The 18,318-nt window shown below is 36.6% G+C and overlaps 1 protein-coding gene across 2 annotated transcripts; it reads right to left on the bottom strand.

Moving 5' to 3' along the window:
- Positions 1–5,949: 5,949 nt before the first annotated feature.
- LOC115621302 (calcium/calmodulin-dependent protein kinase kinase 1) lies at positions 5,950–18,011 on the bottom strand. 2 transcript variants are annotated; one of them, XM_030514912.1, is made up of 6 exons: positions 16,928–18,000; positions 16,512–16,866; positions 14,500–14,687; positions 14,211–14,444; positions 6,121–6,390; positions 5,950–6,067 (listed from the first exon to the last, which is right to left on the bottom strand). In XM_030514912.1, the coding sequence occupies exons 1-6, from the start codon at positions 17,966–17,968 to the stop codon at positions 6,005–6,007; spliced, it is 2,151 nt and encodes a 716-aa protein (XP_030370772.1). In that variant the 5' UTR covers positions 17,969–18,000; the 3' UTR covers positions 5,950–6,004. The 2 variants fall into 2 exon arrangements, with proteins under 2 accessions (XP_030370772.1, XP_030370774.1); XM_030514914.1 differs by lacking the exons at positions 5,950–6,067; positions 14,211–14,444; positions 14,500–14,687 and having other exon boundaries at positions 6,197–6,390; positions 16,928–18,011.
- Between the last annotated feature and the right edge of the window lie 307 nt (positions 18,012–18,318).

Here is an 18,318-nt window from a genome sequence, read left to right as displayed (position 1 = left end):
TTCGGATATATTATTTATTATTATTTGTAGTTCTTAGAGATTATTTGTAGAAGAAACTATTAATATATTCTTCAGGTTATGTTTTGCGTTCAAATAAAGCGCGATACTTTCTAGTAATCATGACTGTGAAATAACGACGAGTCGACTTAGTCATGCCCGTCTAAATGAATAAAAGCTAGAATCAATCTTGGTACGTATATTTCCCCTAAGCAGGATCAGCTTTTGTTTTTAAATAACTCCGGTAATTTTGCAGCTGTTAGATCCAAAATTTGATAATCACATCTGGTTAATGCCAATAATTTCTAATTCATAGAAATTCTGAATGAAGTTATAGCCATAAAAGCAATCTCTGCCCATGCTGAGCCAAGAGCTACTGTTGGTGTTGCTGATATATACTGTATGCTGTACGTGTAGACATGTGTTTAAACATTTTTTGTTTTAATTTTGTTCTTTTCATTTCGTTATTTAAAAAAACAAATTAGTTTAAAAGATATTTTTATATATTTTTTTGTATAAGGCAATTGGTAGTGGGTCATGCTCTTTATTTGTTATTAAGAATGTAAGCGTAAATGTAGAACTGCCCTAAAGTAATAATAACCAGTTTAAGGTGACTTCACAAATTTATATAAGTAACATAGTATGTATATAAATCAACATCATCCCATTTTTGGTCCTGTCCAAAGCGCTCTTTTTCGAATTTATATTCCTTTTAAAAGTGGGAACAATTTTATATGAGTCGGGTCCGTACAACTTTAATATTTAATTCTTGTTAAATATTGCTTTATCAATAAAAGTCCAATCCATCTAATACTCTGATTCTATAGTATAGTAATTTAAGGCAGATATACCAAGGTTTATAAGCCGCAGGATGAAACGTGTTCTTTTTTTGTTGCTTTTGACGATAAAGTAAGCAAATAACATGACATCTCTGCATATATTGATGTGTTGGTAAAAGCAGAGCATTGTACCGTAAGCTTACCCCTATTTGGTATATAAATAAATAGTTTTATATTTATGTAAAGTATTTGGTTTGGTAAGAATAGTTTCATTTATAAATCACCACCGTTTGCTGATTAGGGGAATAGTTACCAATATGTAAATTCAATGCTGAATAAATGAATACAATACTAAATAAATCTGTAAAATATTCCAAAGCAAAATTTTATCTTTACAAGACGAAACAACTGCAAAAAATACAGAAACTAAAACCGTTACTTTGTGGATTTCAAAAAGGTTCTTGTAATACTTGTATACTCTAAAAGTGCAAGGGAGAGCGTAACTGAAACTGGAAGAAAGAACGCAAAAAAATTAAATGAAAAATCGTAATTAGCCATTGTGTTGATTCAAACTGAACGAATGCCGTTTAACTACAAATACATTCAAATTCGTCCTCTTAGTTACTTTAGGTTTGCGCCAATACATGCAAATTTAAAATGAAGACATTGCATTTCCTCCAGTTTTTTTGCTTTGATCAAATACAAGAGAGAATGCTACAGTCGAGCAAGCCCGACACTAAAATACCCTATACCCACTCCCACAAAAAAAAGCAAGAAAAGAATGCTAAAGTCGAACGAGCTCAACTCTAAAATACCCTGTACCTCCCAACAAAAAGGGAAAAATTTAAAAATGGAAATACATGATTTCAAAATTCCATGAATTACGGCAAAAAAAAAACAAGAATTGTGAGGGATGGGTGAATCAGAATAAAAAAACAAACTTGATCTGCATAGGGCTTACGGGAACCTGGATACCAAGTTTGGTAATTCTAGCTCTTGTATCTTCTGAGCTCCTTTCTATCACACAGACGGACGTACGGACAGACGGACACGGCTATATCGACTCGTCACACTAATCAAAAATATACACATATACTTTTGGGAGTCTGCCACGCCTCCTTCTGTGTGTTACATACATTCAACCACATCAGCGACAACAACAACTGCTACGGGCAGTGCCTGAGCAGAGATAACTTATATGGCTATAACTTCCTTTAAAATCGGCCTATCATGATGACTTAGCATACGGACTCATAATCACTAACTGAAGGTATTTGCCAAATTTCAGATCTAAATTCCAAGACTTACGGGAATTATGGAAAATTAGCAATTGTAGTGGAGAGGGGGATGGAGGGAAATTATAAAATACGAATTTTGTGTCCCTAGGTTATATGGTCTCCGAGATATAGGTTATTAAACAAACGGCGTTTGGTGTCTCTAGCTCTTATAGTATCTGAGATCCAGGTGTTCATACGGACGGACAGACAGACATAGATCGACTTGTCTTGTCATACTGATCAAGAATATACTATACATATATATTTTGTGGGGTCTGCCTCATCTCCTTCTGCCTGTTACATTTTTCAGCTCGTGCAAACCTAATGTACACACTCTTGTATATTTCATTTACAAAGTATAACTAGACTAACTAACTAAACTAACCTTTAGTCGGTCAAGCCCGACAGTAAAATACCCTGTACCCATCCCCAAAAAAGAGGACAAAATTTTTGTAATTTTTTAAAAATGAATTTAAAAACAACATAGAACGCTACAGTCGAGCAAGCCCGACAGTAAAATAGCCTGTACTCCCCACAAAAAAGAAAAATTAAAAAAGATATATAAAAAAAATTAAATTAATTTATTAAATTAATTAAGAACATTTATTTAATACATACATAGAAGAATTGTTTATGTACAGTTTTACATTTACATCACGTGTCTATTTGTATTTATATGCGTGTATGTATGTAGCACAAAGTTGAACCAAAGCAGCAACAACAACAGATGCGGGCAGAGCTGCAAGCAGAGCATGAGCAGCGATTTTATTTATGGCTATAACTTTCTTCAGAATTGACCTATCATGATGAAATTCGGCATACGGACACATAAGCACTAACTGGACGTAACTACTAAAACTGATTTCCAAATTCCAAGAATTACGGAAGTTATAAAAAATACACGAATTGCGGGGGAGTGGGGGGGGGGTGTATCAGAATAAAAAAATAAACTTGACCTGCCTAGGGCTTAGGGGAATCTGGATACCAAGTTTGGTAATTCTAGCTCTTGTACCTTCTGAGATCCTTGTGCTCATGCAGACGGACGGACAGACGGACATGTGTTACATATATTCGCACAAAACTAGTATAGCCTTTCACCCTTTGGGTACAGGCTATAACAATATAGAACGTTACAGTCGAGCAAGTCCGATAGTAAACCTACCCTGTACTATACTCTCCACAAAAAAGGAAATTAAAAAATTATTTTTTAAAATTTTATTAAATTATATATAAACCAGTAGAGAAGCTAAAGTCGGGTATCCCGACTTTGAAATACTCTGTACATATGTGTAGAATAATTATGCGTGTATGTGTGTATTTGTGTGTGTCTGTGTATGTCTCGTGTGCCTGAGCAAAGCAGTAACAACAGCTGCGGGAACTACTTGGTCTTATGTACATATATGGCTATAACTTCCTGTTAAATCGGTCTATCATGATGAAACTTAGCATTTGGATTTATAATAACTAAATGGAGGTATTTGCAAAGTTTAAGTTCGAAAGTCTTAGAATTACGGGAGTTACGATTTGCGGCGGAAAAGGGGGAGAGAGGGAAATTCCAAAATACACATTTTCTGCGTATTCACATAAGGCATCTGGGACTAATATTTGGTGTCCGTAGGCCTTATAGTCTCCGATTATGCGAATGGAAATGTGGAAAGTGGGGGGGAAAATCAAAAAAAAAAAAAAAAAAAAACTTGCACAGCGTACATACATAAGGCATCTTTGTGCAAAATTTGGTGTCTCTAGCTCTTATAGTCTCTGAGATCCAGGTGTTCATACGGACGGACAGACAGACATAGATCGACTTGTCTTGTCATACTGATCAAGAATATATATACTTTGTGGGGACTGCCACGCATCCTTTTGCCTGTTGTATATTTCATGTACAGAGCATAAAAATTTAACACATGCATACATAAATAAGTGTTTATGTACAATTTACATCAGAATCGTGTCTCTGTGTGTTTATATGCGTGTATGTATGACCAATCATGATGAAACTAACATACGGACACATAATCACTAACTGGATGTAGTTACCAACTTTTAGTTTGAAATTCCAAAAATTACGGGAGTTATGGAAAAAATTGCACTAACTCGTCCTTTCTCGGACTTAGGAGAATCTAGATACCAAATTTGGATATTCTAGCTGTTATACTTTCTGAGATCCTTGCCTTCATACAGACGGACGGACATGGCTATATAGACTCGGCTTGTCACCCTGATCAATAATATATATATTTTGTGAGGACTGCCATGCCTCCTTCTGTCTCTTACATACATTCGCACAAAGCTAGTATACCCTTTCACTCTTTGGGTACATGGTATAACAATTAATTTCCCTCCATCCCCCTCTCCACTACAATTGCTGATTTTCCATAATTCCCGTAAGTCTTGGAATTTAGAACTGGAATTTGGCAAATACCTTCAGTTAGTGATTATGAGTCCGAATGCTAAGTCATCATGATAGGCCGGTTTTAAAGGAAGTTATAGCCATATAAGTTATCTCTGCTCAAGCACTGCCCGTAGCAGTTGTTGATGTCGCTGCTGTGGTTGAATGTATGTAACACACAGAAGGAAGCGTGGCAGACTTACAAAAGTATATATGTATATTATTGATTAGTGTGACGAGGCGATATAGCCGTGTCCGTCTGTCCGTACGTCCGTCTGTGGGATAAAAAGGAGCTCAAATGATACAAGAGCTAGAATTGCCAAACTTGGTATCCAGGTTCCCCTAAGCCCTATGCAGATCAAGTTTGTTATTTTTTTGATGCATATTCTGAAGTTATAGCCACAGTTATAAACATAGTCTCTGCCGAAACTCTGCTCGCAGCTGTTGTTGTTGTTGCTGCTTTGGTTCACGATTCTGATGTAAATGTTTTACTGTTGAATATGTCTCTACTTTTGTATGTATGTATTGAATAATTTGTACCTAATTTAATTCATATAATTTATTAAAATTAATTTTGTAAATATATTTTTATTTTTGGGAGGTACAGGGTATTTAAGAGTTGATCTTGCTCGACTTTAGCATTCCTTTCTTGTTTCACTTAATTTTTCGAATATATAGTTTTTAATTTTATTATTTTTGTTGGGTGGTACAGTGTATTTTAGAGTACTTTAGCATTCCTTTCTTGTTTTAGTTTGTTTAATTATTCTACACAAATGTACACGGTATATCAAAGGCGGAACACCCGACTTTAGCTTCTTCACTTGTTTATTTTGGCTTCATAAATTAATGAATATAAAAAAATTTTTCCGTAGAATTATGTATATATTAAAAAACAATTGAAATCTAAACTTGTTTTCATGCTTTATTAAATTGAATCGGCCAATTAAGTGCTCTGTTGCCAAAAAACGTTGATAAAATGCTGTTAAAAAGCATTTTTTTTGTATTTAAAACCAATATGCTGAAAACAAGCACGACAAGACTCTTAAATAATAACAGTTTTATTTTAAAATAAAAATATCGTAAAATATAAACCAAAATAAATGAAATAAAATATAACAATATTTTATTTTTATTTATATGCATATTCTCGATAGAATTTATTCGCAGCGTATATATATGTGTGTATGTATCTGTATGTACCTTTAATCAAAGCAGGGTTAAATATAACAGGTCCTGAAAGAGAAAGGCCAGTCAATGTAGTTTTAAATTTCTTTTGGGAGTGGCATTTCAAAATTAGACTTGACTTAAAGAAAATAACTACTTATATCGAATGATCTTGCCAAGCTGGTCGCGCATACATGTATATAGCTTGAGAGGTCTGCTCTTCTTCTCCCGGAGTATTTCACAAATTTGCACCAATAAAATATTGGTGCAATTTTGCATTGACTTGCCCTTTTAGTAACTTATCCTTTTGCAGATTCAACATATTCAATATATCTTAATATTAAGGAATATAATTTTAATGTTATTTGAGTTTATTTTTAAACATCGACTATCCTTTATTTTTGCTTTGAACAACGTTCTGCAAGTCCGGTGGTACCTCCATGTCCAGGAATTGATGCCTATAATTGGTATACATATTACATATTTTTATGGTAGGTTTTTTTGTACATACCTGACCAGGTGCCGAATTTGATCTACCAGCCCGAATAAATCGTTCCAAACGGGATCCGCCTCTTTGAGGAGCTCTGCCGGAGATAGCTCTCATAAAAGGATTCCCGAACGAATGATTTTTTAGCATTGTTTTTATTAATATAAGTGTGTCAAGTTTTGGAATGCTACGCACGACAGAGTTTATGTCCTCGTCATCGACTTGCACTAAGCGGCAGTTTTCATCTTCAGTTGGTAATGGACAGGTTCCACAAGCTGTTACCCAATCGTTCATCTAAAATATTAATTTGTTAAGTAAATTTATAGCGAGTATTTTGTTATCTATATTAATATTATAAAGAGGAAAGATTTGATTGTTTGTTTGTTTGAATTGAAAAGGCTCCGAATCTACTGGACCGATTTAATGGATTCTTTCACTGTTGGGAAGCTACACTATCTAGCTACACTAAAAGAAAGAATGGAATCCTTACTAAAACGCCAAAACGCCAGTAACCAAAGGTGTAAAAAAATAACCTTAAAAAACACCTGAATAGCATGCTGTTAGTTCATAATCATCCTCGAAACGTTGTCACCTTAAATATTAAGGCAATATTATTCAAAAGCCCCAGCCAAATAAAAAACAAGTAAAAAAGCTAAACGCGGGTGTCCCGACTTTGAAATACTCTGTACATATGTTTACAATAATTATAGAAAATAAAAAAAATTAAGCAAATAAAAAAAAAATTTTTGATCGATTTTACCTTTCTCGGTATTCGAACTCACGTAAAGGGTTTATAATTGCACATTTACATAGCAATTGCGTCTGTGTGAGTGTATGTATGCCTATGCGCATCTATTCGTGTCTGTGTAAACATGTGTGCAGTCAACCAAACACCAGCATCAACAACAGCCGCGGGCAGCGCTTGAGCAGCGCTGCAGCAGCAAATATATTTATGGCTATAACTTCTCGTTAAATCGGTCTATCATAGTGAAACTTGGCATACGGACACATAATAACCAACTGGGGGTATTTCCAAAATTTTTAGTTAGTTCGAAATTCCAAGAATTACGGGAGTTAGAGAAAATCGCAATTGCGGTGGAGAGGGGAGAGGGAGGGAAATTCCAAAATATACAATTTCTGCGTATTCACATAAGGCATCTTGGACTAAAATTTGGTGTTCCTAGGTCTTATAGTCTCTTAGATATAGGCGATTATACGAATGGAAAATCGGGAAAACCCCCATAGGGGGGAAGTGGGGGAGAAAATCAAAAAAATAAAACAAACTCGTATAGAATACACACATAACGCATCTTTGTGCAAAATTTGGTGTCTCTATCTCTTAGTCTCTGAGATCCAGGTGTTCATACGGACGGACAGACGGACAGACAGATAGCCAGGGCTAGATCGACTCGTCTCGTCATGCTGATCAAGAATATATATACTTTGTGGGGTCTGCCACGCCTCCTTCTGCCTGTTACATTTTTCAGCTCCCGCAAACCTAATATACTTCTGTACATTTCATGTACAGAGTATAATTACAAATCGATCGACACCGTGATTAATATTGAAGACATTTAAATTCACTAAGCCCTTCTGGATTGCCGCCACATGAATTGACGGTAGAATTCGGAATTGCAATCATGCTTTTGAGAAATTAAAGCCTTCCAAGCATGTGCAATGGGACAACGCTGATTATTAAGGAATTGCAGGAAAATTTAAGTGTAGCAACTATTATCAACGTCCCAGCAACTGGTCAACTAGCTCATATAACGAGGATACCGATGATCCCATTTGATCATTTATATGGCTTAAATTTCCGGTAGTCCCAAGGCCAAGCCTTCGAATTAGTAGGGATCCACATACGAAAGCAATGTTTTACGGTATGTTGACCTATCACGGGTCGGAGCTCCTGAAAATCAATTTATTTTTCTACCACAGATCTCAGAGACTACAAGAGATAGAGACACCACTTCCCCCCTATGGGGGTTTTCCCGATTTTCCATTCGTATAATCGCCTATATCTAAGAGACTATAAGACCTAGGAACACCAAATTTTAGTCCAAGATGCCTTATGTGAATACGCAGAAATTGTATATTTTGGAATTTCCCTCCCTCTCCCCTCTCCACCGCAATTGCGATTTTCTCTAACTCCCGTAATTCTTGGAATTTCGAACTAAAATATTGCAAATACCCCAGTTAGTTATTATGTGTCCGTATACCAAGTTTCATTATGATAGAATGATCAGAAAGAAAGTTATAGCCATATAACCAGGCCCAATGCACACATACATACATATGTACAAGTACACAAACACGCATAAGGCACGATTCTGATGTAAATGTATGTATGCATGCATGGAATATTTTATATTTAATTTAGTTAATTAAATTAATTAATTAATTAATTTAATTAAATTAATTTAATTACTTTTTTGTGGGGTGGTACAGGGTATTTAAGAGTTGAGCCTGCTCGACTTTAGCATTCCTTTCTTGTTTTTTAATGTTCTTAATTTTTTCAATTTTCTATAATTATTGTAAACATATGTACGGAGTATTTCAAAGTCGGGACAACCGATTTTAGCGTTTTTACTTTTTTTTATAAATTCCGTAATTCTTGGAATTTTGGTAGTTACGTCCAGTTAGTGCTAATGTGTTCGTGTTCCAAGTTTCATCATGATAGGTCAATTCTGAAGAAAGTTATAGCCATAAATAAAATCGCTGCTCATGCGATGCCTGCAGCTCTGACGGCAGCTGTTGTTGTTGCTGCTTTGGTTCAACTTTGTGCTGCATACATACACGCATATAAACACGCATAGACACGTGATGGAAATGTATGCTGTTAAAACTGAACATAAACATGTCTTCTATGTATGTATTAAATAAATTTTCTTTATTAATTTAATTAATTAATTCAATTTTTTTTAAATAATTTGATTTAATTTTTTTTTTTTAATTTTCCTTTTTTGTGGAGCACAGGTTATTTTACTGTCGGGCTTGCTCGACTGTAGCGTTCTCTCTTGTTTTAATTTCTATAATTATTCTAAACATACAAGGTGTGTTCCAAAGAAAACAGCACTTTTAAAAAAAAATCAATTTATTTTATTCAAAATAGTCTCCTGCTTCAATACAGCTTTTTGCACGATCTAAAAGCATGTCGAACGAGTCTTTTAGCTCGTTGGCTGGTATGGCCGCCAGTATGCCGGTGCAAGCCGTTTGAATGGCCTCTACGTCTGCATAACGCTTTCCTTTCATGGGCAAATGCATTTTTCCGAAAAGGTAGAAGTCGCACGGTGCCATATCAGGAGAATACGGCGAGTGGTTAATGGTTAAAATGTGATTTTTGGTCAAATAATCGGTAACAAGCGTCGATCGATGAGAGCAATTTTTGGTCGTCATTCAATTTGTGCGGAACAAACCGTGCACACACCTTTCGTAAGCCCAAATGTTCGGTCAAAATGCGATAAATCGATGTTTTGGAGATGTTCAATTCCATTTCCATCAATTTAAATGATGATTTCGGCTGATTTTTGATGAATTCACGCACAGTTTCGATGGAGTTTTCGGTGATCACGAATTTTGATTGGCCCACATGTTGATCGTCATTTATGTCCTCTCGACCACTTTGAAAACGTTGAAACCACTCGTGCACTCTGCTACGGGATGGGCAATCATCGCCATAAACTTGTTCCATCAATTGAAACATTTCGATAAAAGTTTTACCAATTTTAAAACAAAATTTAATGTTGGCTCTTTGTTCATTTTCGCACCGATAACATGTCATACTGACACTTAAAACGCAATAACTTCACTTCCATTCGATGAAATGTCATGAAATTCTCACTGGACAATCGATAAAGATAGGAGATTCTATATTCAAAAAGTCCTGTTTACTTTGGAACGCACCTTTTATGTACAGAGTATTTCAAAGTCGGAACACCCGACTTTAGCTTTTTTACTTGTTTATTATAAGTTAATTGTACAATATTGTTTATTATTATTATTTATTATTAATTCCTAGTGCGACAAGAAAGATTCTTATAAATTAATGCACTAGTCACAAAAATTATATTTCCTTAGATATTAAAATTCAAGTGATTTGATTAGCCTACTTAACCTAATTTTATTATATACATTTAGTTATACATACATTTAAAGTGTTTTGGTTTTTTTATACTCTGTACATGAAATGTACAAGAGTATATTAGGTTTGCGGGAGCTGAAAAATGTAACAGGCAGAAGGAGGCGTGGCAGACCTCACAAAGTATATATAGTCTTGATCAGCGTGACAAGACGAGTCGATCTAGCTCTGTCTGTCCGTCTGTCCGTCCGTATGAACACCTGGATCTCAGAGACTATAAGAGATAGAGACACCAAATTTTGCACAAAGATGCGTTATGTGTGTATTCTATACGAGTTTGTTTTATTTTTTTGATTTTCCCCCCACTTCCCCCCTATGGGGGTTTTCCCGATTTTCCATTCGTATAATCGCCTATATCTCGGAGACTATAAGACCGAGGCACACCAAATTTTAGTCCAAGATGCCTTGTGCGAATACGCAGAAAATGTATGTTTTGGAATTTCCCTCCCTCCCCCCTCTCCCCCGCAAATGCGCAAATTTTCTCTAACTCCCGTAATTCTTGGAATTTCGAATACCTCCAGTTAGTAATTATGTGTCCGTATGCCAAGTTTCACTATGATAGACCGATTTACCAAGAAGTTATAGCCATAAATATAGTTGCTGCTGCAGCGCTGCTCAAGCGCTGCCCGCGGCTGTTGTTGATGTTGCTGTTTGGTTGACTGCGAAAATGCTTACACAGATACATACACTCACACAGAGGCAATTGCTATGTAAATGTGTAATTACCCTTTACGTGAGTTCGAATAACGAGAGAGGTAAAATCGATCCAATTTTTTTTTTTCCTTTTTTTTTATTTTTATTTTCTATAATTATTGTAAACATATGTACAGAGTATTTCAAAGTCGGGACACCCGACTTTAGCTTTTTCACTTGTTTTTTATTGTTATTATCGGTATAATCAGTGTTGCCTACTGAGTGTAAATGTATTAGTGTTGGTATTGTGCTCTTTACTTTATTTTTCTTTATGAATTTTCTTGAAAGTGCGCTTGAATTCTATTCTATAACTCGTTCCACAGACGAATAGCAAATATTAAAAAGTGTCTTTCGGAACAAGATAATTTATATCTTATGCAAACTGTTCTTCTTGATGAGGTAAATGAGATTTTGTCATACAAATAATTCGGGTATTTTCGAGTAATGATTCTATGCATAAAAATTAGTGTCCTAAGTTTAATCCCAGAGTTGAGGGTCAGGTTAAAAATTTTTTTCGCGTATCCCGTTATGGATTCTCTTCTTTTAATATCAAAGACATATCTTGCAATGCTGTTGAAGGCTATATTTTATTTGGTCACAGTTTCCGAATATTTCTACTCCATAAAATAATGAGGGTATCAAGTATGTCTCAGCAATAAAGAGCTTGAGTTTGGCCGGGATGAAATGCTGCGTCAAAGAGAGAAGCCTAAGTGCACTATACGTTCTTCCTACGGCATTATTAACATTATTATGCCACGATAGTGTGTCATTAGTGATTATCCCTAAATTATTTGCCTGCCTTACGTATACAATAGGTTCGCCTTTCAGTTGTAACTTGTCTAGATTAAGTGAGTTAATTTTCTTTTTATAAATTATGACTTTTGCTTTGAACCCGAATATGAATATGGAATATGGAAGTTATCTCGCATGGAGTCCAAAAAACAATCATACGCCGACGCATTATACAGCGATCAAGAGCACTAACCGATGATCTGCACACTATTGATACTACATTTACATTTACAAGAAAGCGAATAACGAAAAAACGATTAATCCAAGAATTAAACCTAAAACGTAAATTATTATTAAAAGGTAGCATATGCTCACAAAGCAGAATTACAGGTAGTGGGAGTGCGAAATCCACGCTCATTATAGTGAGCGAGCTGTAAAAGCTCGTCCCTGCTTTGCATAGGCTGCGCACTCTCGTTCTCCCTTATTAATTAATTAAAAATATAATTAAACAAGCTTAATTCGGAAATCTTAACCTTTTCGTGTGTTTTCGAGGAATGTGGACAGTGTTGCCTTTTCCGGATGGATCTGTCCTTTTAAAAATTGATTTAATCTGAATAAATTTCAAACGTCCCCTATCCGGAAATCAATCCTTAATTTTGGGTTTAGCATTTTTCAGAATTTTGAATACCTTGACCTGTAGGGAAAAATAAGTGGAGAAGCTCAAGTCGGGTGTCCCAACTTTGAAATACTCTGTACATATGTGTAGAAGAATTACAAGAACTAAAAATTAAGATGATTAAAAACAAAGTAAAAACATTTAAAGGTTGGATAACTGCACATTTACATAGGAATTGTGTCTATGTGAGTCTATGGGTTTTTATGTCTATGCGTGTCTGTGTCTGAGCATGAATGCAGTACAAAGTTGAACCAAAGCAGCAAAAACAACAACAGCGGTGGGCACTTTTCGTGATTGACCTGTCGTGATGGAACTTGGTATACACGGACACATAACATGACTTCTAGCGGGGGAGTGGGGATGTATTAAAAACAAGAAAGGAATGCTAAAGTCAAGCAGGCTCAACTCTTAAATAACCTGTACCTCCCACCAGAAAGGAAAGAATTTTTAATTAATTTTAAACAATTATATTAATTAAATTAAATACAAATTATTCAATACATATTTACAAGAGCTGCGGGCAGAGCTGCTGGCAGCGATTTTATTTATGGCTATAACTTTCTTCAGAATTGACCAATCATGTTGAAACTTGGCATACGGACACATAATCACTAACTGGAGGTATATTCCAAATTTGAGTTCAAAATTCCAAGAATTACAGTGGTTATGAAAAACAGGAATTGCGGGGTAGTGGGGTGTATCAGAAAAAAAAAAAACAAATCGTCCTTTCCCCGGACTCAGGAGAATCTGGATACAGAGTTTGGTTATTCTAGCTCTTGTACTTGCTGAGATCCTTGCGTTCATAGAATAAAACAAGAAAAGAATGCTAAAGTCGAGCAAGCTCAATTCTTAAATATCCTGTACCTCCCACAAAAAAGGAAAAAATGAAAAAAAAATTTTTAAATATTAAAAAAAATATATATTAATTAAATTAAAGACATGTTCATGTACAGTTTCAACAGCATACATTTACATCAGAATCGTGTCTCTGCGTATTTATATGCGTGTATGTATGCAGCACAAAGTTGAACCCAAGCAGCAGCAACAACAACAGTACAAGCAGAGCATGGGCAGCGATTTTATTTATGGCTATAACTTTCTTTAGAATTGACCTATCATCATGAAACTTGGTATACAGACACATAATCACTAACGGGATGTAGCTACTTGTTTTAGTTCAAAATTCCAAGAACTACGGGAGTTATGGAAAAAAACACGAATTGCGGCGGAGTGGTGGGGTGTATCAGAATAAAAAAAATAAACTTGACCTGCCTAGGGCGTATGGGAATCTGGATACCGAGTTTGGTTATTCTAGCTCTTGTACCTTCTGAGATCCTTGCGCTCATACCGACGGACGGACATGGCTATATCGACTCGGCTTGTCACCCTGATCAAGAATATATATACTTTGTGGGGTCTGCCACGCCTGCTTTTGTGTGTTACATACATTCGCACAAAACTAGTATAGCCTTTCACCCTTTGGGTACAGGCTATAAAAATAAACTTGACCTGCCTAGGACTTAGGGGAACCTCGATACCAAGTTTGGTTATTCTAGCTCTTGTACTTCCTGAGATCCTTGCGCTCATACAGACAGACGGACATGGCTATATCGACTCGTCTTGTCATCCGGATCAATAATATATATGCTTTGTGGGGTCTGCCACACCTCCTTCTGTGTCTTACATACATGCGCACAAAACTACATAGTATAGCCTTTCACCCTTTGGGTACAGGCTATAATAAGGGTGTATGTGTGTTAAGTGTGTGTGTGTTATAAAATATAAAATTTTTAAAATTTTTGTATAAATACCCGTGCGAAGCAGGGGCAGGACGCTAGTAAACTTATAAACAAAGCTATGTTAATATAATCTAACCTTTAGTTCCGGTAAAGTTATTCGCTTAACAGGATCTTTATCAAGCATACGAATAAGACATTGACGCAGCTCGAGGCTTATTTTTGGTTCTGATGGAAAGACAACATCATCATTTTTCACTTTTTCATACAGCGCAGGTATGGAAGTTGCTTGAAAAGGCACGTTTCCAAAAACAAGGGCATACAATGTGGCTCCCAACGCCCATATATCGGCTCCACGTCCACAATACACCATCTAAGAGTAACACGATATTTTATCGGCTGAGTTAACATAAAAAATAATTCATTACCTGGCCTAATACCAATGTTTCCGGGGCTCTAAACGCTGGAGTTCCAGCAGTTGAGCCATTAGTCATTACAGCATTTTCTCCAAGAAACTCATTGCACACACCCAGATCAGCGATTTTGACATGGCCGCACTCTGTCAAGAGCAAATTTCCTGGCTTTATGTCTGCATGGATGATTTTCTGATAGTGCACTTTTAAAGAACAAGACATAAGACATTATTATGAAAACAAGACAGAACAGTAAAGCACGACAGTAAAATACCCTGTACCCACTCCCATAAATAAAAAACCAAATTTTTAATAGTTTTAAAAGGTATTTTTAAGCAAGAAAGGAGCGCAAAAAAAAAAAGTAAAAAAGCTGGGGGCCTCGGTGGCGTAGTGGATAGCGCATGCGCACACCAAACAAGAGGTCGTGGGTTCGAGCCCCACTCATGGCGAGAGCATGACCTAAATTTTCTCCTCTCGAAAAACTCTCCTAAACTACTCATGCCTTCAACGTCGTGGTCATCTATCCACCCAAAAACACATCCATCCACGCTATCTGGACTGCACAATAGTTAAACCCCCCAAGACGTCTCTCCCCGGCGGCGACAGGTGGCAGCCCCACCACTGGGATAAGTCGCATCTGGCCAATCACCAGGTCGACTGACAACTTCATGATTATGGAAACTACTACAAGACAACTGAATCCAAAAAAGGACTCCCACTACTTCGATGTTTGATGTCAAGGATGGCGCTGGAACCCCCAAGGAAGCAGACGGGATCGGCAGACCTAAAAAAGACGGCAACCTGGCGGCGGATGTATCAGGAATTCTCCCAGAAACAACAACACCACATGGGACACAGACAGATGGACGGCTAGAAGTTAGAGTGTTAAGATTGGAAAAAATGTCCTTGTAGTAGCCCTAAGCTCCCAAGTGGAGTACAAAGGAAATCAAAAAAAGCTAAAGTCGGGTGTCCCGACTTTGAAATACTCTGTACATATGTTTACAATAATTATAGAAAGTACAAAAAATTAAGAAAAAAAAAAAAAAATTTGATCGATTTTACCTCTCTCGGTATTCGAACTCACGTAAAGGGTGTATAATTGCACATTTACATAGCAATTGCGTCTGTGTGAGTGTATGTATGCCTATTCGCATCTATTCGTGTCTGTGTAAACATGTGTGCAGTCAACCAAAGCACCAGCATCAACAGCCGCGGGCAGCGCTGCAGCAGCAAATATATTTATGGCTATAACTTCTTGTTTAATCGGTCTATCATAGTGAAACTTGGCATACGGACACATTCGATGGAATTATTGATTGTATCGACGGATTCAACTATCGATAGTTTTGATGCTCTAGCACATAGCCCAAACGGTAAAAGCTAGGAAGCTGAAATTGGACTCAAGTATCCTTTCATAGTATAGGTTGGCGATAAGAAGCGGATTTGGAAAATTCTAGCTCCAAAGGGGGGAAAACATGCTCCAACGTTGGCGTACAGCCCAAACGGCAAAAGCTAGGAAGCTGAATATTGGGAAAAATTTGGTGTCTTTAGCACTGCGTCTATGTGAGTGTATGTATGTTTATGCTCGTATATTCGTGCCTGTGTAAGCATGTTAGCAGTCAACCAAACAGCAACATCAACAGCCGCGGGCAGCGCTGCAGCAGCTAATATATTTATGGCTATACCTTCCTGTTAAATCGGCCTATCATAATGAAACTTGGCATATGGACATATAACCACTTCGAAATTCTAAAAATTACGGGAGTTATGGAAAATCACGAATTTCACAAAATTGCACAGTGTACATACATAAGGTATCTTTGTGCAAAATTTGTCTCTGAGATCTAGGTGATCGTACGGACGGATAGGCCTGTTACATTTTCCACCTTCCGGAAACCTAATATAGTCTTGTACATTTCTTATACAGAGTATAAAATCGATCGCGTTTGATTTTTGCTTCACTTAAATTTTAACATATTAAAATATAATTATATAAGCATTTATTTCATAAACTGATGCATACTTACAATACTCTAGTCCGAGTAGCGCGTCTCGAAAAACACACCACGATCTTTCCTCTGACAATGGTTTATCTGTTGGAATACTAAGAACTTCTCCCTGTTTAACTAACTCGAATACCATGTAAAGGGAGTCTTCTAACGGATCATCAAGGACCTCCACTAATTTAACAATGTTGGGATGATCAAGTTTCTTCAGAACTGCGATTTCCCTATAAACTCGATCCAACGGAGAAGTCGCTTTCTTTGGACCGCGCCTCATCAACCCAGCTTGTCGCAGTAAGCGCCTCTTTGAGAGTATCTTCATTGCATAATGCGTAGAGTCTTCCTCAGAATATGCCAACTTTACCAATCCATAAGAACCCTGATAAAGTATGTTGTTTTGGTACATTTTTGAGATATTCCACAAAATATTGACATATCACCTGTCCAATTTGATCCATGAGCTTGTATTGGTTTAATTGCAAAAAACTACCAGTTTTTTCTATGGAGACTCTTCGTGACTCGCGGAGGGCTGGCCTGCGACGGCAAGACCCAGGACTGCCATAGGGGCTTCCATATGGACTGTATGGAACATTTGGGTAAATTGGCCGAGACTCAACAGGTTTATATTTAGGAGTTTCATTTGGTCTTTGTGGTGGCGGCACACATATATTCTCAGCCGCCATATGGTAGATTTCATCTTCTGTTAGGCTAGCTGGTTTATTAACACTTTTGAATTTGTGTTCACTGGATGAAGGCTTAAAGGCAGTAGATTGGTTATTAATATTCGTGGTACGAGGTGTACTTATTTCTGGTAGCAGATGTGCCTCCACATAAGGACAGGAGTTTAAAAAAAGGTTTTCGCCGTTGTATAAGTCAAGAGACTGGGATTTTTTTAATGTCAGCTGAAGTTGCTTGGAATAATCCCACGTAGGTTTTGCTTTAAGTATCTTAACGTTTTCACTCTCCTGCAGGTACTCTGTAGATTTTGGGTCACTAGCTTTAAAGTATTTACTGGTCAGACTCTGGACATCTAATTTGTTTATCTGAATCGCCTGCTCACTCAATTGGCAAGTTCCTTTATTTTTATTGTACGGAGTTTTTATATCTTCTTCAGAATTTCTGCTCTGATTAAAGTTTAGCACCGTTCCAGCTGTCATAGTGAAATTGGGTTTCTTAAAATCAAGGTGCACTTCTTTTAATTTATTGTTCAAAGTTGTCACTTTGTTATTTTCATGTCCTGCGTCTTCACAACCGCTTTCAGCTTCATCACAGTTGTTACAGCAAATATTTAGGTCATCTTTATTATGTTCTGTTGCATTTTCCCCGAATTCTGCGCCATCTAATTGATCGGACTCTGCAGTAGAGTGTTTTGGAAGCACTTCCCCATCAAATAACAGGCTCACGGTGGTATCATTGTGAACAGGACGCATTGCGATTGAACTCGTTTCAATCCTGACATCTTGTGGCTTAAATTTACTCATATTTAAAATTATGCATCATTTTTAAATGTTTTGAAGATATTAAATAAATGTATTCGCATTGCTTCCTTACGATTAGTACATATACGCACTTAATATATAAATAGAAACATGATAGGAAGAAATGGCGTAAAGATATAAACGATAGCAGGCACATTGGAACAGTGGAATAAGATTTAGTATTTTTCCTGCCAAAGGGCTGTAGTCAGTTTACTGGACTCGTCAATAGACATTTGGTTACACCTAACGGTAACAGGGTATAAAAATATTTTAAAAGTATGTATGTACAAGTACAGGGTGCGCCATCTTTTATGTCGGTATGTAATTAGGCAATTGGTAGTCAAAGCAGCATA

Source organism: Scaptodrosophila lebanonensis, unplaced genomic scaffold (assembly GCF_003285725.1).
Source record: "Scaptodrosophila lebanonensis strain 11010-0011.00,11010-0021.00 unplaced genomic scaffold, SlebRS2 tig00000024-arrow-pilon, whole genome shotgun sequence".
NCBI lineage: Eukaryota > Metazoa > Arthropoda > Insecta > Diptera > Drosophilidae > Scaptodrosophila > Scaptodrosophila lebanonensis.
This window is presented reverse-complemented; position numbering and strand designations above follow the sequence as displayed.